The 23,947-nt window shown below is 61.2% G+C and overlaps 4 protein-coding genes and 3 non-coding genes across 12 annotated transcripts; 3 read left to right on the forward strand and 4 right to left on the reverse strand.

Annotated features, from left to right (window-relative positions):
• Positions 1-250: 250 nt before the first annotated feature.
• On the reverse strand, positions 251-414 carry LOC136045331 (U1 spliceosomal RNA). The gene has a single exon (XR_010621896.1). It is a non-coding gene; the product is annotated as a U1 spliceosomal RNA (small nuclear RNA).
• Positions 415-2,860: 2,446 nt separating this feature from the next.
• LOC136045332 (U1 spliceosomal RNA) lies at positions 2,861-3,024 on the forward strand. The gene has a single exon (XR_010621897.1). It is a non-coding gene; the product is annotated as a U1 spliceosomal RNA (small nuclear RNA).
• A 1,013-nt stretch (positions 3,025-4,037) lies between these two features.
• LOC136045334 (U1 spliceosomal RNA) lies at positions 4,038-4,201 on the reverse strand. The gene has a single exon (XR_010621898.1). It is a non-coding gene; the product is annotated as a U1 spliceosomal RNA (small nuclear RNA).
• Positions 4,202-4,784: 583 nt separating this feature from the next.
• On the reverse strand, positions 4,785-8,689 carry EIF2B4 (eukaryotic translation initiation factor 2B subunit delta). Its single transcript, XM_065730627.1, has 13 exons — positions 8,664-8,689; positions 8,540-8,574; positions 8,324-8,462; positions 7,896-8,105; positions 7,626-7,708; positions 7,308-7,399; positions 7,002-7,116; positions 6,610-6,686; positions 6,312-6,414; positions 5,868-5,995; positions 5,442-5,622; positions 5,163-5,343; positions 4,785-5,030 (listed from the first exon to the last, which is right to left on the reverse strand). Exons 1-13 carry the CDS (start codon positions 8,686-8,688, stop codon positions 4,828-4,830), a joined length of 1,572 nt encoding a protein of 523 aa, XP_065586699.1. The 5' UTR covers position 8,689; the 3' UTR covers positions 4,785-4,827.
• Positions 8,690-8,808: 119 nt separating this feature from the next.
• Positions 8,809-14,132, forward strand: SNX17 (sorting nexin 17). 4 transcript variants are annotated; one of them, XM_065730622.1, is made up of 15 exons: positions 8,809-8,963; positions 9,486-9,560; positions 9,752-9,869; positions 10,316-10,380; positions 10,479-10,589; positions 10,838-10,928; positions 11,017-11,104; positions 11,771-11,840; positions 11,931-12,023; positions 12,174-12,377; positions 12,499-12,636; positions 12,765-12,842; positions 13,016-13,090; positions 13,376-13,417; positions 13,499-14,132. In XM_065730622.1, the coding sequence occupies exons 1-15, from the start codon at positions 8,904-8,906 to the stop codon at positions 13,616-13,618; spliced, it is 1,428 nt and encodes a 475-aa protein (XP_065586694.1). In that variant the 5' UTR covers positions 8,809-8,903; the 3' UTR covers positions 13,619-14,132. The 4 variants fall into 4 exon arrangements, with proteins under 4 accessions (XP_065586694.1, XP_065586696.1, XP_065586692.1 ...); XM_065730624.1 differs by having other exon boundaries at positions 12,514-12,636; XM_065730620.1 differs by lacking the exon at positions 8,809-8,963 and having other exon boundaries at positions 9,410-9,560.
• A 57-nt stretch (positions 14,133-14,189) lies between these two features.
• ZNF513 (zinc finger protein 513) lies at positions 14,190-18,371 on the reverse strand. Of its 3 annotated transcripts, none has more exons than XM_065730619.1 (3): positions 18,295-18,371; positions 15,725-16,318; positions 14,190-15,502 (listed from the first exon to the last, which is right to left on the reverse strand). In XM_065730619.1, the coding sequence occupies exons 1-3, from the start codon at positions 18,332-18,334 to the stop codon at positions 14,751-14,753; spliced, it is 1,386 nt and encodes a 461-aa protein (XP_065586691.1). In that variant the 5' UTR covers positions 18,335-18,371; the 3' UTR covers positions 14,190-14,750. The 3 variants fall into 3 exon arrangements, with proteins under 3 accessions (XP_065586691.1, XP_065586690.1, XP_065586689.1); XM_065730618.1 differs by having other exon boundaries at positions 15,725-16,315; positions 18,121-18,371; XM_065730617.1 differs by having other exon boundaries at positions 18,121-18,371.
• A 1,675-nt stretch (positions 18,372-20,046) lies between these two features.
• On the forward strand, positions 20,047-23,462 carry LOC136045011 (E3 ubiquitin-protein ligase RNF19B-like). The gene is made up of 8 exons (XM_065730625.1): positions 20,047-20,661; positions 21,063-21,253; positions 21,504-21,654; positions 21,875-22,037; positions 22,150-22,264; positions 22,405-22,536; positions 22,818-23,001; positions 23,149-23,462. The coding sequence occupies exons 1-8, from the start codon at positions 20,216-20,218 to the stop codon at positions 23,342-23,344; spliced, it is 1,578 nt and encodes a 525-aa protein (XP_065586697.1). The 5' UTR covers positions 20,047-20,215; the 3' UTR covers positions 23,345-23,462.
• Positions 23,463-23,947: the final 485 nt, after the last annotated feature.

Below are 23,947 nucleotides of genomic sequence, written 5' to 3' on the forward strand. Positions count from 1 at the left end.
GCCACCGCCGTGTCCTCCTCGCGGTCGGGAGCACGGAGTGCGGCGTTGGGCCGAGAGGCGCCGCGTGCGGGACGGGCGGGGCCGGGGAGCCGGGGGAGCCGGGAGCACAAGAGAACGGCGCGGAACAGCGGTGCGAGCGGAGCTGGGCTGCGACAGCAGGATAACTGCACCTCGTACCGCACGACAGCACTGCCACGATTGATTTCCATACCACTGTCGCACGTTCATTCTGTTGTTGAACCAGCAAAGCCAGGGGAGAGCGCGAACGCAGTCCCCCACTACCACAAATTATGCAGTCGAGTTTCCCGCATTTGGGGAAATCGCAGGGGTCAGCACACCCGGAGTGCAGGGGATGAGCCTCGCCCTGGGAAAACCACCTGCCTGATCATGGTGTCTCCCCTGCCAGGTAAGTATGCTTTGCTCTGCTCCCGACCCGCTCCCCACGCCCCGACACCAGCCTGCACCGCACGGCGACCCGCTCCGCAGAACCCCCGCCCCATGCAGAGGCTCCGCACCACGGTTCCTGCGCACGATTCCCGCACGGAGTCCCACGCGGGTCCACGGGCTCACGTTGTCGGGCCGCTCCGCTCCCGGCAGCCGCGCGGGGCGATCTGCATGGCCCCGCCCGCGGACCGCCACGTTCCCCATCGCAGCGCGGTGGCCGTGACGCGGCTGCTGCTGCCCCACTGCCGGCCCGGCGCATCCCGTCCCTGCTTGCTTCCGCTGCTTGGTCTCCAGAAACATTCAGCGAGCTCTGATGAATGTCAGTGATTGCGATTTTTTTCTGCACAGAGAAATTAAAGCCCACATCTTTGCTCCATGTCAGGCACCATTCTGTCAGAGTGCCCTTCTGTTGCCATCTGTCCCACGGCAACAACGTGCAGTAAAGTATTGGCGGAAAGGTTCAGCGTCAGCTGCTATCCCACCAACATCTGCCTAGGGCATCACAGGCTGACACAACAAAACAGGAGGCACTACTTTCGGAGCAGCCCTCATAAAATGCACACTGTCATTCAGGTAGAAAGTGTGAAAGTCTTCACCAGCTAGGGTTGTAGCACGGTGCCCAAGCTGCAGAAAGCAATGGTAAGAGCTTGGAGAAGGCAGATCTGACACTGTAAGTAAAGATCAGGTTTGAGACCATCCGAAGGTGCACGAGTCCATGCAACCCAACAAGATCCATCCCTGGGTTCTGAGGGAACTGGTGGATGAGGTTGCCAATCTATCCATCATATTTGAAAGGTAATGGCAGTCTGGTGAAGTACCACTGCATGGAAAACAGGAAACGTTACCCCCTTTTCAAGAAGGGAAAAAAACCAATCCATGGAACTACAGGCCGGTCAGTCTCACCTCTGTGCCTGGCAAGATCCCAGAGCAGATCCTCCTGAAGGCCCTACTAGGGCACGTGGAAAATAAAGATGAGGTGATTGCTGGTAACCAACACAGCTTCACCAAGAGCAAGTCGTGCCTGACAAACTTGGTGGCCTTTTATGATGGGGTTACAGTGTCAGTGGATAAAGGAAGAGCAACTGATGACATCTGCCTGGACTTGTGCAAAGCGTTTGACACTGTCCCACATTACATCCTGGTCACCAAATGGGAGACAGATGGATTTGCTGGATAAGGAATTGTCTGGATGGTCGCACTCAGGGAGCTGTGGTCAGCAGCTCAGTGTCCAAGTAAAGACCAGTGACATTCCTCAGGGATCAGTGCTGGGACGAGTGCTGTTTAATGTCTTTGTAGGCAACACAGACAGTGGGATCAAGTGCACCCTCAGCAAGTTGATAGATGACATCAAGCTGAGCAGTGCAGCTGACGTGCTAGAGGGAAGGGAGGGCATCCAGAGGGAGCTGGACAGGCAGGAGAGGTGGCCCATGCCATAACCTCGTGGAGTTCAACAGGGCCATGTGCAAGGTCCTGCACCCAGGCTGGGGCAATCCCAAGCACCGGAGAATGGCTTGAGAGCAGCCCTGAAGAGAAGCGTTTGGGAGTGTCAGTTGATGAAAGTTTGAACATGGGCTGGCAATGTTTGCTCACAGCACAGAGGGCCAACCCTATCCTGGGTTGCATCAAGGAGAGTGTGATCAGCAGAGCAAGGGAGATGGTTCTGTCCCTCTGCTCTGCTCTCAAGAGACCCCACCCAGATTACTGCATCCAGTTTGGGAACTCCCCATACAAGAAGGACGTGGAGCTGCTGGAGCAGGACCAGAGGAGGGCCACGAAGATGATCAGAGGGATGGAGGACCTCCCTTACAGGGACAGACTGAGAGAGCTGGGGCTCTGCAGCCTGGAGAAGGCCTTACAGCGGCCTTCCAGTAACTGAAGGGGCTTACAAGAAAGCTGGGAGGGTGGTGAGACACTGGAACAGGTTCCCAGCGAGGTTATGGATGCCCTTCGCTCCCGGCCCCTCCCGGTGCGGTGGGGAAGAGAATCGGGGACACAAAGTAGAACGCGCGAGCGGAGTAATCAGCGTTGCTTTTCTACCGAAGGCGAAGCACCCAGCAGAGGGCGGCACACACGGTCAGGAGAACAACAGCGGCGTACTGCGGGTAACCAGTAACTGCGGGACGGCCCGCAGCCCCTCCGCCCCGCGGGCAGTGCCGAAACGCGATTGGCCCAAGGCTGAAAGGGGCGGGACCATGCAGATCAGCATGCAGATCGCTCCGGGCGCAGCATGCCGGGAGCGCGCTGCCCCGGGAATGAAATGCGCGTAGAGCCCCGTGGGACGCGCGTGGGTCGCGGTGCGGGGCTCTGAAGGGGCGCAGAGCGGATCGGGGCGCGGGGAGTAGGTTGGAGCCGTAGGTCGCCGTGCGGTGCAGGCTGGTGTCGGGGCGTGGGGAGCGGGTCGGGAGCAGAGCAAAGCATACTTACCTGGCAGGGGAGACACCATGATCAGGCAGGTGGTTTTCCCAGGGCGAGGCTCATCCCCTGCACTCCGGGTGTGCTGACCCCTGCGATTTCCCCAAATGCGGGAAACTCGACTGCATAATTTGTGGTAGTGGGGGACTGCGTTCGCGCTCTCCCCTGGCTTTGCTGGTTCAAAAACAGAATGAACGTGCGACGGTGGTGTGGAAATCAATCGTGGCAGTGCTGTCGTGCGGTACGAGGTGCAGTTATCCTGCTGTCGCAGCTCAGCTCCGCTCGCACCGCTGTTCCGCGCCGTTCTCTTGTGTGAAAGACAAGAAACTATTTTCCTTTGTCTCAAAGTTTGCTTCGTAAGGCCTTTTCTGGTGACAAGACTGACTGATTATCTGGTTATTATCTGCCGGTTACCTGGATGGGTGTTATGATGCCATTGTCTCTGCTTATGGTTGTAAAGATAAGCAGAAATAGGTGCAAATAATCTTTTCCGTGGGAGTACGGCTTGGAGAAGCTGACCACCACAAAGACAATGATCCTGCATGGCAATGAAGGTGACATCCGCTGCTGGCTTATCTGTTGGGCCAGACATGTCACACAAAGAGAAAAGGAAAAAACACCTGAGAAATGAGGGATAAAAGGCCTTCACTGAACTAAGGATTTTGGGGGGAGAAGAACTTTCAGAAATGAACTTTGGAGAAGAACTCCCAAAGAAAAAATCTTTGAGGAGAACTCCCGAAGAGACTTAGGACGGACCGAGGCCTGCTTGCTGCCATCTCCCATCCCCCGCGGTGACCAGACAGGTTCCTGAGATCAACGGACCTACTACGAACCTCGCTGGATCCACGGTGGTGATTATCTCTCTCTTGCTTTCTGCCAAGTCTCCATGCTTTTCATCTCTTTTCTATTGCCCACCTTCCCCTCCCCATATCCCTAAGCAACTAGGATTTGTAATAAACTGGTTGGGCTAACATTTGACCCGTTGTGTCTTAATCTCGCCATCGGGTATACATATAAAGAACCTTGTCTCCCTCCTTTATATTGGAGCGTGATATCTTGTGCTCCCGGCTCCCCCGGTGGCCCGGCCCCGCCCGTCCCGCAGTGCTCCTGCGGAGCACGGGGCGGAGAGTGGGAAAGAGCAGCACTGAGAAAAGCATCGTCTGTTATTGTACCAAAATAATCAGGGGAGAGCGCGAACGCAGTCCCCCACTACCACAAATTATGCAGTCGAGTTTCCCGCATTTGGGGAAATCGCAGGGGTCAGCACACCCGGAGTGCAGGGGATGAGCCTCGCCCTGGGAAAACCACCTGCCTGATCATGGTGTCTCCCCTGCCAGGTAAGTATGCTTTGCTTTGCTCCCGACCCGCTCCCCACGCCCCGACACCAGCCTGTACCGCACGGTGACTTATTATCCCCAAAGAGCTCTCCACTCCGTGGGTCACCCTTTCCGGATCCTTTCATCGAGACCCACGCAACGCCCACGGGTGTCCACAGAGCGACGATTGCTGATACTTAGTGCTCCCGGCATGCCTTGCTTTCGTCCTTATTTGCATACCCCGCCCCATCGCCGTGGGTTTCATCATTCTAATTTTCATGGCCACGCCCCTCTCCTTGCCCCCGCGCTTCGGTACGCGTGGGTTGCTGCTGTTCGATCTTCAGCGCAGCTCTGCCCGACTCGGGGTCCTTCTGTGACCCCATCCCCGGCCACGTGCCCTCCCAGCCCCGCGTGGCCAGACTTAATAGCCCCCTTACACCTTCTGCCCCAGGCTCCCTGCACCTGGGGTTAGGTTACTCCTACGACAGCTGTGGGCTGGAAGCTCACTGTCTCAGGGTCACGCACCCCAGGATGGTGCACAACTGAGCCCGGTGTGCCGCAGGCTGCCACAACGTGCCTGGACTTCTGCCACACCACACAAACGACACAAGCTGTGACCACGGGGCTCGGTTTATTAGGGTCCATGCAGCTGCCCCTACTGCTGATCCACGTTCTTAACACGCAGGACGACAGGCACCGAGGTGCAGGGGATCATGCCCAGGTCCGTGATGACCAGATCCACCAGGTCAGGCGGCGTCACATCATACACCAGGTTAAGCAGACGCAAGGACTTGTTCTCTGTCCAGCCGCCCAGCTGGGCCTGCCCCTTGCGCAGCACAATCAGGTCATCGGGGTCATCTGCGGAGAGAGCAGCGGCCACGGGATCAGAACCTCCGAGCAGGGGAACGGCACAACAGTTCGGCCCATCCTGACCAGGAGCAGGATGAAGGAGCGGACCACCAGGTGGGAAAAAGGGGGCAGGAGCCATACCCAGCTCGTTGGAGACGAAGGAGTCCGTCTGCACCCGCTCGCAGAACTTGTACGTCTCGCAGCACACCAGCACGGGCACGTTGTAAGCCCTGGAGACCAGCGCGATCTGCGACGTCCCCACGCGGGACATGACGGAGCCGTTGGCCAGCAGCGCGTGGGCTCCCAGCAGCACTTTGGACACCTGCCAGCAAAGCACGGGGATCCAATCAGCACCGCAGATCCCACTGCAGCCTTCCCCTCCCCCCCCACCCCCAAACCCCATCCCCGCTCGCTCCTCACCTCGGGCAGCACGTAAGAGATGGCGTTGATCATGACGTAGGTGCAGTGGATGCCGTGGCGCACCAGGCGCCGCAGCGTGTGCCGGCCCTCCAGCCGCGGCCGGCTGTCCACCACGATGACGCGGAAGGTGCGGTCCTTCTGCGTGTGGGCGTCGCACAGCGTGCGGTTCACCAGGGACGAGCTGTTGGGCACCTACCTCAGGAGGGCTGCTCTGGTTGAGCGGAGCTTTCTCCCCTTCCCCCCCCTCCCAGACCCACTCCATCCGCCCCGATCTGGGTGGAGATGAAGTCTGCCCTCACTGATAGTGGTGTCATCCCTCCAGGTGCTGTCTCAACACGTTCCCATCTGTTTTTCCCACCTTAGTGAGGCTTCTCGTGTTCATTCCACATCCGGCCTCCACCCACCGTGGCCCGGCTGTGCTCTTACCATCCGTACACCAGGATCACATCATTGTCATTTATCTTCTCAAAGGCAGATTTTGAAATGGCTTCAGCTGCCAAAACAATCTTCTCCCGCAGGTAGTTGTCAATAGTGCCCTGCAGCTTCTCCTTTGCCTGGGGAGACGGGACCATGACAAACAGCATCATTTTGACCTTTGTGACTTGGGATGCCTGCGAGCCCCATCCTGCTCCCAGCCTGTTGGCTGAATGGCACCTCCACTTCCAACAGGGGTTCTGCAGAACATGCAGGGCCAGCTCCTACCCCAGCACAGGGCTGCCAGCATGCTGTAGTGCCTCACTATGCGTTCCACATGCTCTTCTTGCTGCAGCTTCCCCCATTTTACACCCCTGCTCCCAATGAACTCCAGCCTATCAGCCTACAGACAAGAGCAGCCCCACTGGAGCCTGCAGTTCGTGCGCAGCCACTCACCTCCTCCTCCCTCAGGGTGTCAGGGAGACATGAAATCTCCTTCTTGAGGAACTTAATGGCATTGCCCATGCTGACTGAGAGGGGCCGGCACTGGTTCAGGAAGCTGCAGAGAGGAAATGATCTTAGCTCCAGAGTAGCCTGGAGGACAAGAATAGAAAGAGGGAAGATGCAGCTGGGCTGGGGACGGCAGCCAGAGAGGCAGAACCGAAGCCCCACAACAGCTCCAGTGGAACAGAAACCCGGAGAGATGGCTGATGGACCACATCAGTCTCTGTGCTCTGGCACTGGGTCCCCTCACCTGATGTGTGGTTTTAGCTTGGCCACTAGGTCCCTTGACAGCTCCTCATTAGGGGGAGTAGAGTAATCCCGAATCAGCTGAAACAAGAAGAAAGCATGTGAGCTATGCCAGGCACTGCACATGCCCAACCTTTCCCAGCAGTTTGCAGATCAGACACTGTGTTTACTGAACAGCTTTTTGCATTTTTGCAGAGGGGATAACAGGGTGCTCTGGGACTCAAATGTGCACAACTAGAACAGGAACCCAGCAGGATGGATGCTTGAGGCCAGAGAAAAGAGGGGTGGAGGGGACTGAGCAGAACCACAGTCCCAGTAGTAGCTGGTGGAGAGGAAGAGATGCTGGCACCTGGTGTAACATCCCTACTGCCTGGTGGGCACAGGCAGCCCCCATACCTGCTTGAAGACTTCCAGCAAGGCAATGCAACGGGCATTGGAACCATTGATGATACCCTGGGAGTACTGGAGGCCGAGGCGCACCACAGCTGGGTGAATTACCGTGGAGGGAATGCTGCAGGGACAAAGGAAAGAGAGCTGTCAGTTCTGCTGCTCCGGAGCCCACCCAGGAAAGGCTCCTCCACAGGCGGTCTGAGGGATGCACTAAGAAGAGCTCTGTCAGCCCAGCCCTGCTCGCTCTGTGACCATTTTCCAGATGGGATGGCTGAAGCAGAGTCATGGGCCTGGGCTGGGGAGGCCACATACCTCATCTGCTGCGTCAGCGGCTTCTTCCGGCTGTACTGGTGCAAGTGGGAGAACAGGTTGACCTTGGTACCATAGTCCTGCCTCAGAGGGACCTAACGCCAAACAGCATCAGTGACGACTTGTTCAAAGCTACCATCCAGCCCTACTTGTTCCAGCACTGCTGATTACACCTGGCACTTACTGGTAGCACATCAAAGGTTCCCTCTGCCCAGTAGAGGGCAAACCCTACTCCCCATCATGCCTGGACGCCCAGCACACATACCCGAGGCACAACTGCCCTGCAGCAGCTCGTACCCTGCTGCCCAACCCTCCTCCTACCTGCTGGCGCTCCAGCTTCTTGGCCAGCTTCCTCTGGGCAGCAGGGTCATCCACCTGCACGTGCTCTGGCAACCGCTTTACCACTGTAAGGATAGCAAAGAAGGCGGCATGAGGCAGCACTGAAGTGCCATGGTCCACGCCCTGCTCAGAGTACCCCGATTAAAAGGCACAGTGGTGGGCAGGACATCTCAAAACGGTGCCAGGATCGGGCACACCCTGCAGGGTCTGCTCACCCAGCATTGCCCTCTGCACCCCAGCAGTGACATTTACCGGACGGCGCCTCGGTGGGGGTCAGCCTGGGCTTGGCTGGCACAGCTGCCTGCCCCAGCTCTGCTTTCTTGGCCTGTTTCTGGGCCCGCTCCGCCTCCTGCTTGGCCCGGCGCTCCGCTCGCAGCTCTGCTTTGCTTTTGCCCCCCGTGGGCTTCTCGCTGTCGTTGGGGACATTGGCCAAGGCTGGGGGGGACGCGGGGTGAGGAGTAACTGTAGGAGACAGAAAGGAGAGCCCTGTTCCCAGCCTTCATCACCGCGAGACGCAGCCCAGCGCGTGGCGAGGAAGAATCAAACCTCTCTGTAGCCGCATCCCCGTGGGGAGAAGGGGGAGGAGGACTCTGGCACAGAGCCATAGGATGCTCAGGAGCTCCCACCCGCCCCGGGGCCGCCGTACCGCAGCGCTGCCCTATTCCCGGGAGGGCTCTCACCGCGGGGCTGCGCGGTCTCCGCCGCCGTGCCCGGCTCCGGGGGCTCCGCCGCCGCCCCTTTCTCGCTCCTTTTCTTCTTTTTCTGCTGTTTCTTCTCCTTCCGCAGCAGCAGCTTCTCCTCGCGGGACAGCTCGGGTCCCTGCGGCCATACGGTGAAGCGGCCGCGTCGCCCCCTACCCACCCGCCGCCTCGTCCCCGCTCACTCACCTGCGCTACCACCGGTACCGACGGGGCCGCTCCGGTGCCCGCACCTGCAACGGGGTGCGGGGGATGGGTGCGGAACGTGAACTCACTCCCCGTCCCGCAGCCGCCCCACGCGCCCGGCACAACCCGCACTCACCGCCCGGCGCCTCCCGCTCCGCCATGCCACCCAGCGAGCCGCGTCCCCGCGCTGCGTAGCGCCCCCTGCCGGCCGGAGGTCGCCGCGCAGCCCTGGGGCGGGCGGGCCGGCCGCGGGGCGGTTCCCGGGGCAGCGCCATCGCGTGGCCCCGCGGAGCGCCGGGCCCGACATGGCGGCGGAGCGCGGCCGGTAGCGGCGGGCGCACACCCCGCCCCCGCTCTCCGCTTCCGCGACCCCGCCATGCACTTCTCCATCCCCGAGACCGAGACCCGCGCCGGCGACGGCGGCGCCGCCTACGTGGTGAGCGGGGCGGCTGCGGGGCCCGGCGGAGGTGCGGGGGGTGGGGGTGGGGGGGTTCGCAGCCCACGGGAGCGCCGCGCGGCGCTGCTCGGCCCCGCCCGGGGTTGTGGGGGCGGCCGGGGGGGGAGCACGGGGGGGGGGCACCCGGCCCCGCTTCCTGTTGTGCTCCGTGCGGGGTGAACGCCCTGCGGGGCCCGGAGCCGGCGGTGCGGGCCCGGCGCTTCCCGCACACTTTGCTCTCAGCGCCGCGAGAGTTGGCGGGGGGGGGGGACCCCCAGTCCTTCGTGGGGTGAGGGGGGCACCGGCTGGAGGGGCTCGGAGTTTCGGTGTTGGGTGTTAGGAGCGGTGATGCAGCGGCACGGGCTGCACAGGGGGGTGGTGGGGGTGTGAGGCTGAGGGTCACGGGGCGCGTGGTGGGATGGGTTGGGGTTGGGGTTGGGGTTGGGCTGGATGGTCGCTTTTCCAACCGGAACGGTTCTGAGAGTGCTGCTCGGTTCTGAGCCGCTCCTCTCCCCACCGCAGGCCTACAACATCCATGTGAACGGGGTGCTGCACTGCCGGGTGCGCTACAGCCAGCTCCTGGGGCTGCACGAGCAGGTAGGGATGAGGGCAGAACGTGGCACGCTGCTGTGGTGTGACGTCCCACCTTGGCTCCTGATGGTTGCCAGCTGGAGCGGGCAACAAGCTGTCTGCTGCCCTTGTCACAGCCCCTGAGGATCGCCGTGGTTGGGTGTCGGGGCTGTGCCCATCCCTCCGGGGGCTCTCACAGTGCAATGCTCCTTTTCCAGCTAAGGAAAGAATATGGCACAAATGTGGTACCGGCCTTTCCCCCAAAGAAGATCTTCACGCTCACCCCAGCAGAGGTAGAGCAGCGCCGGGAACAGCTGGAGAAGTACATGCAGGCTGGTAAGCACGGTGCTGCAGCCCAGGGTCACATCCCCAGCTTGGTGCCTCTGAGCACAGTGGCACTTCCCAGCTTACCTTCCTGCAGCCACCCGGGCCCAGCGTTGGCCCCTTCCTCCTGCAGTGCTGAGCTTGCAGCCGTCCGTCTCAGTGTTCCTGGCTGTGCTCTGATAATAGCTGGCATCGTTCCCTGAGTGTCAGCCTGCAATACACAGCACTGCCTGTGCTGCTCCTCGGTCCTCAGCCCCTTCCCTTTCCCTGCATCAGCAAAAGCGCACCTCGCAGTGCCCCTCTCTGCAGGGAACACGCAGCTGTCCACGTGCACACCCTGCACCCAGCGTGTGCTTCATCTGGGTGTGAATGCTGAGGGGCTGCAGAGCAGGTGGGAGTGGATATGGGTCCCTGTGTTTTCCCAGCTAATGCTTCTCCTTGCTTGTCTTCCACCCCAGTGCGGCAGGACCCAACGCTTGGAGGCAGTGAGACCTTCAACAGCTTCCTGCGCAAGGCCCAGCAGGTGGGAAGGATCTGCCGGGCCGGGGTGACATGTGGAGGGCCAGCAGACCCTGGGTGGGTGGTGGATGGGGCCAGGCTGTCAATCTCTTTTCTCTCCAGGAGACACAGCAGATCCCTACGGAGGAGGTGGTGCTGGAAGTGCTGCTTTCCAACGGCCAGAAGGTCAATGTCACCATCCTCACCTCAGACCAGACGGAGGATGTCCTTGAGGTGCTAGAGCTCTTGTGCTTTGTCCTTACCCCAGAGCAGGATTGTCCTTAGGAGGGGGCTGGGAAGTGGTGGAGCTCTGTGTTGGGATGATCCCTTGGCTTCTCCGTTTGTTCCCCCTGTCCCGTACCCCGTTCAGCAGAGGTCCTGGCTCTCCATAAAGTGCCTGGGCTGGGTCCTGCTAGGGGGCTGCAGGGCGATGTATGGAGGTGCTGTAGCTCTTAGTGATGACTTTCTGCTCTCGCATATAGGCTGTGGCCTCCAAGCTGGATCTGCCTGATGACCTGGTCGGCTACTTCAGTCTATTCCTGGTGCGAGAGACCAAGGATGGAGCTTTCTCCTGTGAGTAGAACACTCTGTGGGCAGTCCCACGAGGACCTGGTAAGTTCCCCAACTCCTGAACTGCTGCTAAGCTGCTGTTTCCCTGCAGTTGTGCGGAAGCTGCAGGAGTTTGAGCTGCCATATGTGTCTGTCACCAGCCTGCACAACCCTGAGTTCAGGATCATCCTGCGCAAGAGGTGAGCTTACAGCCACGTGGAACCTGGGGGTGGGTGGTGTCTGTGACTCCCCGTAGTGCAGAGGGACTCGTGCCCTTCTGCCATTGCTGCCTGTGTGGTGCTTTGACCCCACCTGGGAACGCACTGTGTCCCCACAGTGACCCTGGGGCTGAACTGCCCCACTGGGGTTGGTCCCACATCCGTTTTCCCAGACATGGCACTTGTGGCAGCCCTGTAGAGGAGGACCTGGGTGTGCTGGTGGCCAGCAGGTCTCCATGAGCCAGCAGCGTGCCCTTGTGGTCCAGAAGACCAATAGTATCCTAGTTGACCAGTGGCTGATCAACAGTTGACCATAAGCCAGCAGGGGTTCTCCTCCTCTCTGTTCTGCCCTGGGCATACTGGGCACTGGGGCCGGTTCTGGGCTCCCCAATCCAAAATTACCCTGGATGCTTTCCTGTGTGATGTGCTGTAGGGAACCTGCTTTAGCAGGGAGTTGAACTGGATCATCTCCAGAGGTCTGTTTGTTCTGACCCCTGTGGTTCTGTGAGTGGGATGTGGTGGCTGAGGGCTACTGAAGGGAGCAGGCTGTGGGGGCAGCCCAGCTCTGCGTCCCTGCATGCAGGACGGTGTTCTCCCCATCGCTGTCAGGAGCTGGGGAAGAAGCTGACTCGTGTGGTTACCTTCCAGCTACTGGGATTCTTCCTACGATGATGATGTAATGGAGCATCATGTGGGGCTCAACTTGCTGTATGCACAGGTGAGGGTCTGTGTGGCCCGGAGGGGTGGGGAGGGGGCACTTCCCCCCTAGTGACGGCCCAGCTGCTCACCAGCCTCTGCTTCTTGGTAGACGGTGTCAGACATAGAGCACGGATGGATCCTTGTCAATAAGGAGCAGCACCGGCAGCTCAAGTCTCTGCAGGAAAAAGTCTCCAAGAAGGAGGTAGGGGAGGGCACGATGCTGTGGTTGGAGAAGTCCCAGGCACCGAGCTGGCCCCGCTGCCCCATGAGAGCCCCAGGGCTGAGCTCGGTGCCCGCTCTGTGACTGACGGAGCTGCCTGTGGGTGCTGACCTTCCCTGGCTCTGCCCACAGTTCATCCGACTGGCGCAGACCCTGAAGTACTATGGCTATCTCAAGTTTGATCCCTGTGTCACGGACTTCCCCGAGAAGGGATGCCACGTGGTCGTCAGCGCCGGCAACAACGAGCTCAACTTCCAAGTGCGGCTGCCCAGCGAGCAGATCAAGGAAGGCAGCTTCAAGGTTACGCGCATGCGGTGCTGGCGGGTCACGTCCTCGGTGAGTGCCTGGCTCCTGGGCACGAGGAGGGCTGCTGGGACCCTGCTCTGACAGCCTGGGGAAGGTCTCAAGTCATCTGGGGCCTGGGAAGTGGCAATGGTGAAAGGCCCGTGTGCCTCAGCTTGTGTCTGTGCAGGTGCCGATGAGCAACGGTCCCTCAGGGAGCAGCCCAGGGAAGTCGGAGGTGAAGTTGGAGCTAGCTTTTGAGTATCTCATGGGCAAGGACCGGCTGCAGTGGGTCACCATCACCAGTCCACAGGTAGGGCTGCCTGCTCACCAGCACTGGAAAAGGGGGGAAAGGAGAGGGCAGGTCTGGGCTTGGCGTGGTGCGTTGAGAAGGTCACAGGGTATGTGGGGCTGCTGTCTCACAGTGCATCTCGTTTGCAGGCCATCATGCTGAGCATCTGCCTGCAATCCATGGTGGACGAGCTGATGGTGAAAAAGTCTGGTGGCAGCATCCGCAAGGTAAGGGTTGGGTCTGCGTGTTGTCTGGGTGGGTCCCATCCTGTCCCTGTGACTTTGTGAGGTCTAGGCTTGGCCCTGCTTGCCCTCCTCAGTGTGGGGCCAGCCAGGGGGAAACTCAGTTCCTGGGGCTACCCCTGGGGACCCTGCTGCTGAGTCGAGCTTTTCCCCTGCAGATCTTCCGCCGACGGGCGAATGGGGCCCTGCGGCGCTCGGACAGCCAGCAAGCTGTGAAGTCACCCCCACTGCTGGTGAGTGGGACTGTGCCCCTGTGGGGAGATGAGTGCAGCTGCAGGCTTAGCCATGGGTCAGGTAGCAGAGCCAGGGAGGTTCCACCAGCAGGGCTGCTGCCTTGCTCGTGTAACCTTGGGTTGAGAAAAAAGCAGCCCTGGGGCCTGTTGAAGGGGAGGGGATTGCGGCTGGGCAACCTCCGACTTCACCTTGAGGGTTGGCAGCTCTAGCTGAGGGCTGGTGCACAGAAGAGCAGTGAGCAGCGGGGTGACACGTTCGGGTGCCTGACTGTGCTGTCCCTGCAGGACTCGCCTGATGCCTCCCGGGAGCCGATGGCCAAACTCTCGGTGAGTTGTGTGTGTGCAGCAGGTGCCATCACCCTGAGAGCACGTGGGGGGTCCTCCCTAACACATCTCCTCTTTCCTCAGAGCAAGCTCACCTCTGTCAGCCTGCGAGGGATCAGCCACTCCAGCTCTGCTAACGATGTGGGAGCTAACGACTTCCATGGCAATTATGCCTTTGAGGGCATTGGTGATGAAGATCTGTAGCCGCTCCCCCTTCCTAGGACAGCACTGGCCTGAGGGCCCCAGGGCCTTCGCTGAGGAATGTACGACCTGCAGACAGGTTGCAATCAACGTGCCTCTCACCTGCTACCATCCACCTTCCCCTGCTCCCCAGGGGCTGGGGAGTGCATCCCCGACCCACCATTGCCTTCAAGGCTGGGGGCAGCTGAGCTCCTCCTGCTGCTGGCTTCCCGCCGGGCAGCCTTGCCAGGGCCGAGCCCTGGAGCACGTGTCACGGAGCCCAGCCCAGCTCCGGAGGGGCAGAGCCCCCCCCATCTCCCACCCCGGGAGGACCTGGGCCTGCATCAGGCCTGGCCCACTGCGTGGGCAGGCAGCTGTCCCAGGGGGTGTTGGCAGCAGCCCGGTGGCACCGAGCGGCCCTCGCGAGGCTCCATAATGCCAAATTAGCCTTTAGGTTTCTGCTCAGAGACAGAGTGCAGTAAGCTGTCTCTCCAGTGGGGCTCTGCGCAGAGCCCTGTCTCTAACCCGCTCGTAGACTCCAGTGTAATCTAGGCTTGTAACCACCTATCTCCTGCTGCTCAGACCGACCAGAGCATTAATGGACAGTAACCAATGTTTACATACTGCAATGATGATTAAAATGGATCCTGATTGGTATCTGTGCTGTCTCTTGGGGGGTGGCAGCCAGCCGTCCCCTCCCACCTCAGTATCCCCACATCCTCTCTTGAAGCAGAACAAGGTCCCTAGGGAGAATACCGGATAACAAAACTGACTGTTTAATGCTTTTATACACAATATAAATTACACTGACCGGTATGGCAGCAGCCACAGAACCAGTCCTGTTCATCCCCTCCTCCCTTTCCTCAGACACTGGTGGAAGAAGGCTCTGACAGGCAAGAGGAACAGGCTGGTGCTACCCTGCATGGTGCCAAGGGTATGGCCCCACCACAGGCAGCGTAGGGCTGCAGAAGACACCCCCCTCCTCCCCCCAGGGCTGTGGGCCCTGCTTAAGGCAGCCCTGAGCCCAGGGGAGCTTGTTGCCCATCCCTCCCCCAGGGAGGGCAGGGTCCACGGCTGGGGAAGAGGCTGGGGGTGCCCTGTGGTTCCCCCAGGGCCCGGCAGGGGGCCAAGGCCCTGCAGTCAGGCTAAGTGCTGTTCAGGGCAGGGCCGTGTCCACGGCAGGAGGAGCCAGGAGGGCTTTGGCGTTGCGTGGGTTGACCCAATTCTCAGCCGTGTGGCCGTGGATTTTCTGGTGGCGCTTGTAGTTGTCCCAGTGGCCAGTGGTGTAGGTGCAGTTCCGGCACTGGAAGGGCTTCTCACCCGTGTGTCGCAGCATGTGCCGCTTCAGGTTCATGCTCTGGTTGCAGCTGTAACTGCAGAGGCTGCACTGGAAGGGCTTGTCGCCCGAGTGGATGCGCCCGTGGCGCTTGAGGTTGGCCAGGTTGCCACAGGCGTAGTCACAGAGCTGGCACTTGTAGGGCTTCTCACCCGTGTGCACGCGCTGGTGCCGCTTCAGGTTGTCGAGGTGGGCGGAGGCGTAGGGGCAGAGCGGGCAGGCGAACGGCTTCTCCCCGCTGTGCGTCTTCATGTGCCGTGCCAAGTGGTTGGGGTAGTGGGTGACAAAGGGGCAGAGGCTGCAAGCGAAGCCTTTGTCCCCGGTGCCTTTGCGGGGGCTGGCGCCCGGCTCGGTGCCCAGCACCGCCAGGCTGCAGCGCCCGCAGACCTGCTCGGCCAGGCCCTCGTCCTGCGCGAACCCATCGTCCAGCACCAGCCCGCACATGCGGCACGTGAAGGGGAAGAGCAGCTCGGGCAGCGCGGCCGTCTCCTCTCCCCGCAGCCGCGCGCAGCCGGGCAGGAAGGGGCCAGTGCCGCTGCCCATGTGCAGGTTCAGCTCCGGCAGCAGCGGCTCTGCGAGACAAAGAGAAGCAGGGATGTCAGCAGGCAGCACGGCACAGGGCCCTAGCTCCAAGGTAATGTAATGGTGCCCTGGGGCTGGCAGCCGCTAGAGGATGTGCACCGGGGATCGGCAGGACAGGACGGGGATCAGCAGGACAGGACGTGCTCCTTGCCCATCCCCAGACTGCACTCCAGGGCAATCCCACTGCAGTTTCCCTCCCGACCCCGCCTTACCTGTGTCCTTGTCCTGCTGGTGCTGCCCCTCGCCTTCAGGCAGGCGGTGGCTGAGCATGTGCCGCTTGAGGTTGCGGCTCTGGTTGCAGCGATAGTCGCAAGCGGCACACTGGAAGGGCTTGTCCTGGCTGTGGACACGTTCGTGGCGTTTGAGGTTGCCCAGGCTGCTGCAGGCAAAGCTGCAGCCCGTGCAGCGGTACGGCTTCTCCCCAGTGTGCGTGCGCAGGTGGCGGGTCAGGTTCACCAGCTGGGCCGAGGCGTAGGCGCACTGCGGGCACGCGAACGGCTTCTCCCCGTTGTGTGTCTTCATGTGGCGCTTGAGGTGGCTGGAGTAGTGGGAGGCGAAGGGACAGAGCTGGCAGGTGTACACCATGCGCTGGTTGCGGCCGCCCTCGGTGCCGGCGCACTGCAGGCAGCTCTGGCCCAGGCTGGAGGCCAGCTGCAGCCCGCACTGGCGGCAGGGCAGCGCCGCGGGGCCCGGCTCGCCGCCCTCCTCGGGGTCGCTGTCCACGCTCAGCTGCTGGTACCCGGAGGAGCAGTCGTCGTCGCTCAGCGCGTACGCTGGGATGGCGATCTTCCCCACCAGTGCCTCTGCTGAGAAGAGCATGGGGATGGGATAGCATCGGGAGCTCGGCTGGCCCAAATACAGCTCCGGTGCCACCGGTTCCAGGACAGGGACTGCAGCCAGGAGGGGTCAGGCAGCTGTGCTCACCCTAGCGGCACCCAGGAGCCCACCGCAGTGGTTGGACAGCAGGGAGAGGCAGCCCAACCTGCCCCCAGCCCAGCTGGGCCAGGTGGTGGTGGGCACAGCTCACCAGGGTGCTGGTGTTGGTTCCAAGGACAGCAAAAAAGATGTCCTCTGGCCTCATACAGTGCTGCTGCCCCACAGAGGTGAGGGAGGAAATGGGTTCTGGGTTCTTGGAGGGCATTTTTGCTTACCAGCTGGACAAGGACATGTAACACCTATGCCCTAGCATGGGATGGCAGAAGCAGAGCCACTGACCTGCAGCCACCCATATCTAGCCAGGACACGTGGAGCCCCTGGATGTGTCCACAGGCTGCTGCTCAGGACAGAAGGGTAGTGGCACGGAGCAAAGCCTTGCCACCATCAGATTCAAGCCATCTCCATCTTTTCCTGTGTTGTGCCAAACTCAAGAGTCCATGCAAGAGACTGCAAGACCCAGCAGTTGGCTATCGCCCTGGATTGCCCCCTTTGCCCCCTCACCCCACGGGGTCTGTGTCCCAGGGTCCCTGGGCGTGGTGAGGCTGCTCCAAGCTCCCTAGCATTTCCTAGTCCCAAATTTCACAGACACTGGGAAGATGTGATGCCAGACCAGAGCATCCTGCTACAGCTTTGCTATTGCTGGAGGAACATCTTGATCTGCAAACTTGGTGCACGTGGCCCAGCATCCCAGCAGCTCTGCCCCTCTGGGACAGCACAGCTCATGGGACTGAGAACATGACCAGCATTGGCTCTTCAGGAATCCAGACCCGCCTGACACTGCTCCCCAGCTGGGCCAGAGCTGTGGGAGGAAGGGATGCTTTTCTACTTGCAAAGAGCTGCTACAGAGAACAGCTTTTTGTAGCACAGGCAGTGTCTGGCACCACAGAGTTAGTTTTGTCCCAGCACAGGGCTGTGAGCATGCGCTGCAGGGAGGTGCAGCCCTCAGAGCAGAGCCCATCTGCCAGGCAGCTGGGGCCCGAGTCCCAGCACAGAGCACAGCATCCCACACCCAGAGCACGGCCCTCATAGGAGCAGCTGTGGTGCAGGAGCTGGGTGGTGTGCATTGCTCTGTGTCGAGCACATCCCCACCTTATTCGCCACCCAGCATCCGAGGGCAGCGAGCCACTCTCACTGCTCCCTATGAGGCACTGTAGCTGAGCAGAAGCAGTGTTACCTCCTCTATGTGGCTGCCCCGGAGCACTGGGGCTGTGCCAACACTGAGCGGCTGCAAACAGCACAGGAGCAGGAGCGTGGGGCAGCAGTGATGTGAAGAACAGATGCTGGAGAAAAGGCGGCCCTAGCACCGCTCCCCCACCCCAGGCACCTGAAGGGGGCGGTGGCACTGCCCCACGTCCTGGGTAGGAACCGCAAAACCCCGCGAGAGCGGCAACTGACGGCGCAGCTCAGGGTACGTCCCTGCTGCCTGCCGGGCCATACGGGCGCAGCCCGGGGGAGGCCCCGGGGTTCCCGGGGCAGAGCAGTGCCGCTCTGAGGACACCTGGTGGGGACCGGTGGCGGACTCCGCAGCCCCAGAGCCCGGGGGCGTCAACGGGAGGTACAGGCCCTGCGGGGGTACCCGCGTTACCGGGGAGGCAGCTCTCCCGGCGGATGGGGATGGAGGCCACCGACGGGGGGCCGCTGCCGGGGGTCGCGGCGGGGCGGCGGCACGCACCTGGCGGTCCCTTCTCGCAAGCTAGGCCGCGGCCCAGCAGCAGGTCGCCGGGCAGCACCAGCGCCGCTCCCGCCGTCTCCTCAGGGCCGTCTTCGGCTTCCGCTGCAACACACCGAGCGCCGCGGGTCACCGCCGGGCTCCGGCCGCCGCCCCCCGGCCCCGCCGCGCACTCACCCTTCACCGGCTGCGGGTGGCTCTGCTTCCGCCGGGGCATCGTGGCCGGTCCCGGCCCCGCCGCCCTCCGTCCTGCCCGCGGCCCGCCAGCCGCCCCCCGCCAGCCCGGGGCGGCCGCCGCCGCCCCGCCTCGACCGGGCACTTCCGCTTCCGGCCGCCGCGAGACGAGACCGGCGCCGGAAAGTGGGGCAGCGCTCCGGAAGTAGATGACGAACCCGGAAGTGTGCTCGCGGTCCGCTGCCCGCCCGCCCCGCCGCCCCGGTGCCGGTGCGGGAGAGACGCAGGCGGCGGCCGCCGGGGCCGCGGCTTCGGAATGCGGCGGGGGAGCCGGGCCGGGCAGCGAGGGAGGCAGGCAGGGACCGGGCGGGTCCCCGTGTCCCCGCGTGGCCAAGGCTGCGCGCGTGTCCCCGTCGCTCTGAGGCCTCGGGCCCGGCCCCAGGCCCGCTTCCCGCCTGCAGGAGCTGTGCCGCCCGCTCCGGGGCTCCGCTGGAGGTCTGAGCGATCCTCGTGATCCAGCACTGAGAGGTCACTGAGGTACGGCGCAGGGTGGTCCGGGCGGGGTGCTGGAACCACGGCGTCGTTCGGGCTGGAGGAGCCCGTGCCCACCGTGCCCACTGAGCGCGGCCTGCACTGCTACATCCCCACGGTTCTAGAACACCTCCACGGACGGTGACCCCATCGCCTCCCTGGGTAGCTGTGCCACTGCATCACCGCCCTTTTGGAGGTTCAGCTTTTTCTCGTAGCCAAGCTGAACCTCCTCCCCCGGTGCAACTTGAGGCCATGTCCTCTACTTAAAACAACAGTGCTCCTCCCAGGGAGTGGGGCAGCACAGAGGCTGTAGTGTGGGCATTTCTCACTCCTGCTGCACCTGCTCTGCAGACAGACTTCAAACAGAAATCGTGTTTAGTGGGCGTGTTGGATCTGATGGTCTGAAAGGTCTTTCCCAACCTTATTGATTCCGTGACTATAAAAGTCTGTGGTGATGGCAGCAGTGACCTGAGATGCAGAATCCAGTTTCCAAGTTTCCATTGGTCATGTGGTTCCCACCTGACCAATGTGCTTTGTTACAGTGGCATAGTGCAGTGCCGTGCAAACTCCTCAGTCTTAACCTGAGTCATTGCCAATATCTGCCCCTGCCAGCGTTGGGGTTTTACTTGTCTAGCTGTGCTCAAAGGGGAAAAAACAGCAGAGGTTGATGGAGAAAGAAGGATGCAGAAGAGCCGTGGGTGTGAATTTTTGGGGTGTAGAGAGGGAGGGAGAGCATGGGGAGCAGTGGATCCACTGGCCCTGGGGTCGGGAGGGGTTATGCTGTGGCTTCAGGTTAATGTGAGCTGTAAGTAAGGGAAAACTGACAGATTGACCTCAACTCTGCTCTCATCCCTCGATTCCTGTTCACTTGATGAACTGGCTTTTGGGTCTCTTAGCTCTTTGCCTATTTTATGTAGGCAGTAGAAGAGATTGTAGGCTCTGTGCTTGCAGGGCTTGTGCTGGGAGATACACCTGGCCTGCAGGAATGGGTGCCAGTTTCTGTCCAGTCTGGAGGCAGAGGGGCTCTGCAGGTCCCCCTTGGCTCCTGTTCTCCTCAGATGTCCCCTTAAGTGGAGCTCTGTGACTCTCCCAGACTGGAAAGGTGGGGAGACTGATGCTGCAGGTCTGTTTCTGCGCCCAAAAGGTAGTGGGGTCTCATAGATGATGAGAACTCTGTCCCACCTCCAGGGACACTGTGCTCACATGCACTTCCTTCACAGGCTGAGCAGTGTGGACTGCAGCAGGAGATGGTTTGGCCACAGATTGTGGAGATGCTGGCTCCAAGGTGCAGGTAGGATGTGTCTGGCCCACCATGGGCACCGTGATGGGGCTGCCACCGCCCCTCTGTCCTCCGTAGCCTGCCAGCAGCACGTGGCTGCCCTGTTGTGCCACCATGGAGCAGCCCAAGCGAGAGCCTCAGCCCCCACACATCCTGAGCTCCTGTGGGCAGAAGGCAGAGCCCAGCAGGGAGATGCCACCAGACCCGGTGCAAGAGCCAGGGCACCCTGAGGAGCTGCATATTGCCCTGCCCTTGGGCGAGGACGGGGAGCTGGTGGAGTGTCCCCTCTGCCTGCTGCCCCAGCCACCCGAGGCCTTTCCCAGCCTTGCCTCCTGCTCCCACCGCTCGTGCCAGGCCTGCTTGCAGCAGTACCTACGCATCGCCGTCAGCGAGAGCCGTGTGGGGGTGGCCTGCCCACACTGCCCTGCTGCACTGCAGCCTGCTGATGTCCACCGCCTCCTGCCTGAGCCTGCCCTCCGAGACAAGTACGAGGAGTTCCTCCTGAGGCGGCTGCTGGCGGCCGACCCCAGCACCCGCTGGTGTCCTGCGCCGGACTGCAGGTGACTGCCATCCCCTCGTGTGGATCCCTTCTTCCTGGCTATGGGCTTCCCCAGCTAAGTCACAAGCGTTTACAGGCTTGTGACTTGGTTCTGTGCAGGGCTGGGTTTGTTCAGAGAGATGTCCTGATTGTGGCTGCAGAACCTCCAGTTATGGCTGGAGCCTTTGGCCGTGCTGGGTCTAGCTGTGGGGACCCAGAGGGATTTTGTGGGTGCCGGTGGGGAAGGCTTTGCTGTGGTCACTGGGCTGATGAGAGCAGCACCTGGCTCTTGAATGCCACTCACTGCTCTGTCACAGCACAGAGCTGGGACCTCTCAATGCACAGCCTGGCTGCCATGCTGGGATACAGGGGGAGGCCGTGGGGACCAGCGGCCCCAGCAAACTGTCTGTCTTCTGCCCACAGCTATGCTGTCATTGCCTACGGCTGTGCGGAGTGTCCTCGCCTCACCTGCGGGCGTGAGGGCTGCGGCACCGAGTTCTGCTACCACTGCCGGCAGCTCTGGCACCCTGATGGGCCCTGCGCAGGAGCACCGCTGACCTCTGGCCTAGCCAGCCCCTCAGCACAGCTGGTTTACCCAGAGGAGTCAGCCAATGGTGAGACCCTGGTCCAGGATGGGAACGCAGGGGTTAGACACATTTGAGCCAAATGCTCTTCCAGTGGTACCCGTCTGCTGCCTGTGCATGGAGGCGTGCAGCCCCTGGGCTCGGGTTGTGGAGCAGAGCCTTGTGCTGGAAGCACCCAGACACCCACGGGGTGGGCTGCAGCCTCGTGGTGGGGGCTGGGGGAGAGCTGCACTGTCCTGTCTTGTCCTCAATCCCAGTCCATCTGCCTTCCCCCTGCCAGTTGAGGCTGAGGACATCAAGCTCTGTCCCCGCTGCAGTGCCTTCATTATGAAGATCAACGACGGGAGCTGCAACCGCATGAACTGCACGGTGTGTGGCTGCCTGTTCTGCTGGCTCTGCCTGCAGGAGATCTCTGATGTACACTTCCTGAGGTCAGTGTGGGGCTGTGGGTTGTGCTGGCGGTGCTACCGGGAGTTGTGGGGTCAGTGGGGTCCTGCAGAGAGCCACAGCCATGTTCTGTTAGGTGTTATGCCAGGGGCCCTTAATGGGGTGAGGGAACTGGGCTTTCTGCCACGCTGGAGTGCAACAAGCGCAGCTGTCTGCCTGCTCCTGTCCAGAAGCTGTTGGCCCTACTGTACGCTGTCCTTGCAGCCCATCTGGATGCACTTTTTGGGGTAAGAGGCCCTGGTCAAGGACACGGAAGATCCTGTGGCAGCTGGGCATGGTGCTGGGGGCACCTATGGTGATTTCCCTCGTCGCAGGCATCGCTGTGCCTGTCATTATCATTGGGCTTCCCATCTACACGGGTAGGAAGGTACTGGCCCTGGGGTCTCTGTAGTCTCGCTCTGCATTGAGCCTGACAGCCTCTAGCCTCAGGCCTGGGGGGCATGTATCTGCAGAGCCCATTCACCTGCCTTCTCCTCCAGGTGCTGGGTCAGAGCCGGAGGAGCAGCTTGTCAGCATGCCAGCAGTGCTTCTCTGTCGCTAGTGGTGTCCTCCTCTCTCTCTTTGTGTCCCCCATCATAACAGCTGTCACGGTGGGTAAGTGCACCTGGGGGCTGGTGGCACAGGGCCTCTGATGGAGCAGCTTTAGGGGGATGTCAGAGACCTGCGACAGAGGAGCTTTGGAAGGAGAGGGGCTGCCAACACAGGCTGGGCAGTAGCTGTATTTCTGCCCACAGGCATTGGTGTGCCCCTGATGCTCACCTACGTCTATGGAGTGGTGGTGCTGTCTCTGTGCCGGAGCCGCAGTAGCTGTGGCCGCAGCCAACCTGGGGAGCTCGGTGTGGTGGAGCTGGAGAACCTGAGCAAGCGTGAGTCCTGCGCTGCCAGCTGTCCCCTAGCAGGGACCCCTGCGTGGTGCTGCACAGGCTGTGGTCCTGCAGCTGTGACAGCTCCGGGGCCTGGGGCTTCCTGTTGGCCTGGGGCAGCAGGCAGGTTGCAGGTCGGTGTCCATGGGGGCTGTGGGTGCTGTCCAAAGCACTCTGCCACCTGTGCATGTGCCTCCCTGCTGAGCTCTACGAGCTGTTCTGCACCTAATGTTGAAGTGCTCCTCGTGCACAGGGGTATTCAGTACTGTCTCTCCCTCTGCTAGTGAATGAGCTGTGGTCAGTGCTGCCCAGCCCCAGGGGCGTCGAGGACGGAGTCCCGGACACAGCCACCTCTTTCCCCAGCAGCAGCCACAGCCCACATCCCAGGGTGGTGTGGAAGGAGCTGGACAGCCACTCAGCCAGCACCATGGCCCTCGCAGGGAGCACGCTGAGTGACACATCCTACCGGTGAGCTGAAGGAGACCTGGGAAGGAGGGAGGGTGACATGGCAAGTCCCCTTTCCTAACTGCCTTCCTCATGCTTACCCTACTGCTGGATGGGGACTCAGCACTGTTCCCGTGTTGGGCTGCTGTCCTAATGTGGGTCTGTCAGCAGAGAAGGCATCAACATCGAGGTGGAAGTGGCGATTGAATCGGTGCCACGTCCCGGCCCAGAGCAGAGCCTGTGCAGTCCACTGTCAGGGCAGAGCCTCTCTGGGGACTCCCTGGGAGGCACCAGCGACAAGTGCAGCGTCACAGGCGTCCCAGCAGAGCGAAGAGGACAGAGCAGCAGTGAGCTGAGAGATCCCTGAGCTGCAGAGCACCTATTTCAGCTCCCAGCAACATGAAGAGCCCGTGCCCTCCTTTGGCAGCCCTGGATGCCCTCTGCGTGGCACCAGCAGCACTAAGGACTGGATCCTGGCCGTCCCTGGACTCTCACCCTGCGCTCAGCACTGCCTGCTCCCTGTTGTTTCCATCCCATTGCACCTCCTCCCTGAAGGCAGGCTTGAGCATTGGCACCACTGAGAAATAAAGCAGCGCTCCAGGTGTCACAGCAGGCTCTGATCTGTGGTGCCCCCTAAGGCCGAGCAGGGCGAGGGACCAGGGGCACAGGCTGCGTGGTGCCCTTTGCTTTGTGCTCTGTTTTCAACCCCAAAGCTCCTGATGTTATCCTGATAGCAGACTCATTAGTATTAGAGCCCCAGGCCTTGGATGTGGCAGGTGACATACCACAAAGCATTCTGATTCACATTCTTAGGGTAAAACACAGACAGCACGCAGTAGTGCTCTGAAACCAGTTACATCTCAGTGCAAATGACCAGTGTGGGATCACTGCCAACCAGACTCTGCGGAGTCTCTTTAATAACCAGCAAGAAAACTGAAAATTGACCCTCCTGAGGCCGACACCTCAGTGC

This window comes from Cyrtonyx montezumae, unplaced genomic scaffold (genome assembly GCF_038088225.1).
Source record: "Cyrtonyx montezumae isolate F1298 unplaced genomic scaffold, pur_monq_1.0 scaffold_13, whole genome shotgun sequence".
Lineage (NCBI taxonomy): Eukaryota > Metazoa > Chordata > Aves > Galliformes > Odontophoridae > Cyrtonyx > Cyrtonyx montezumae.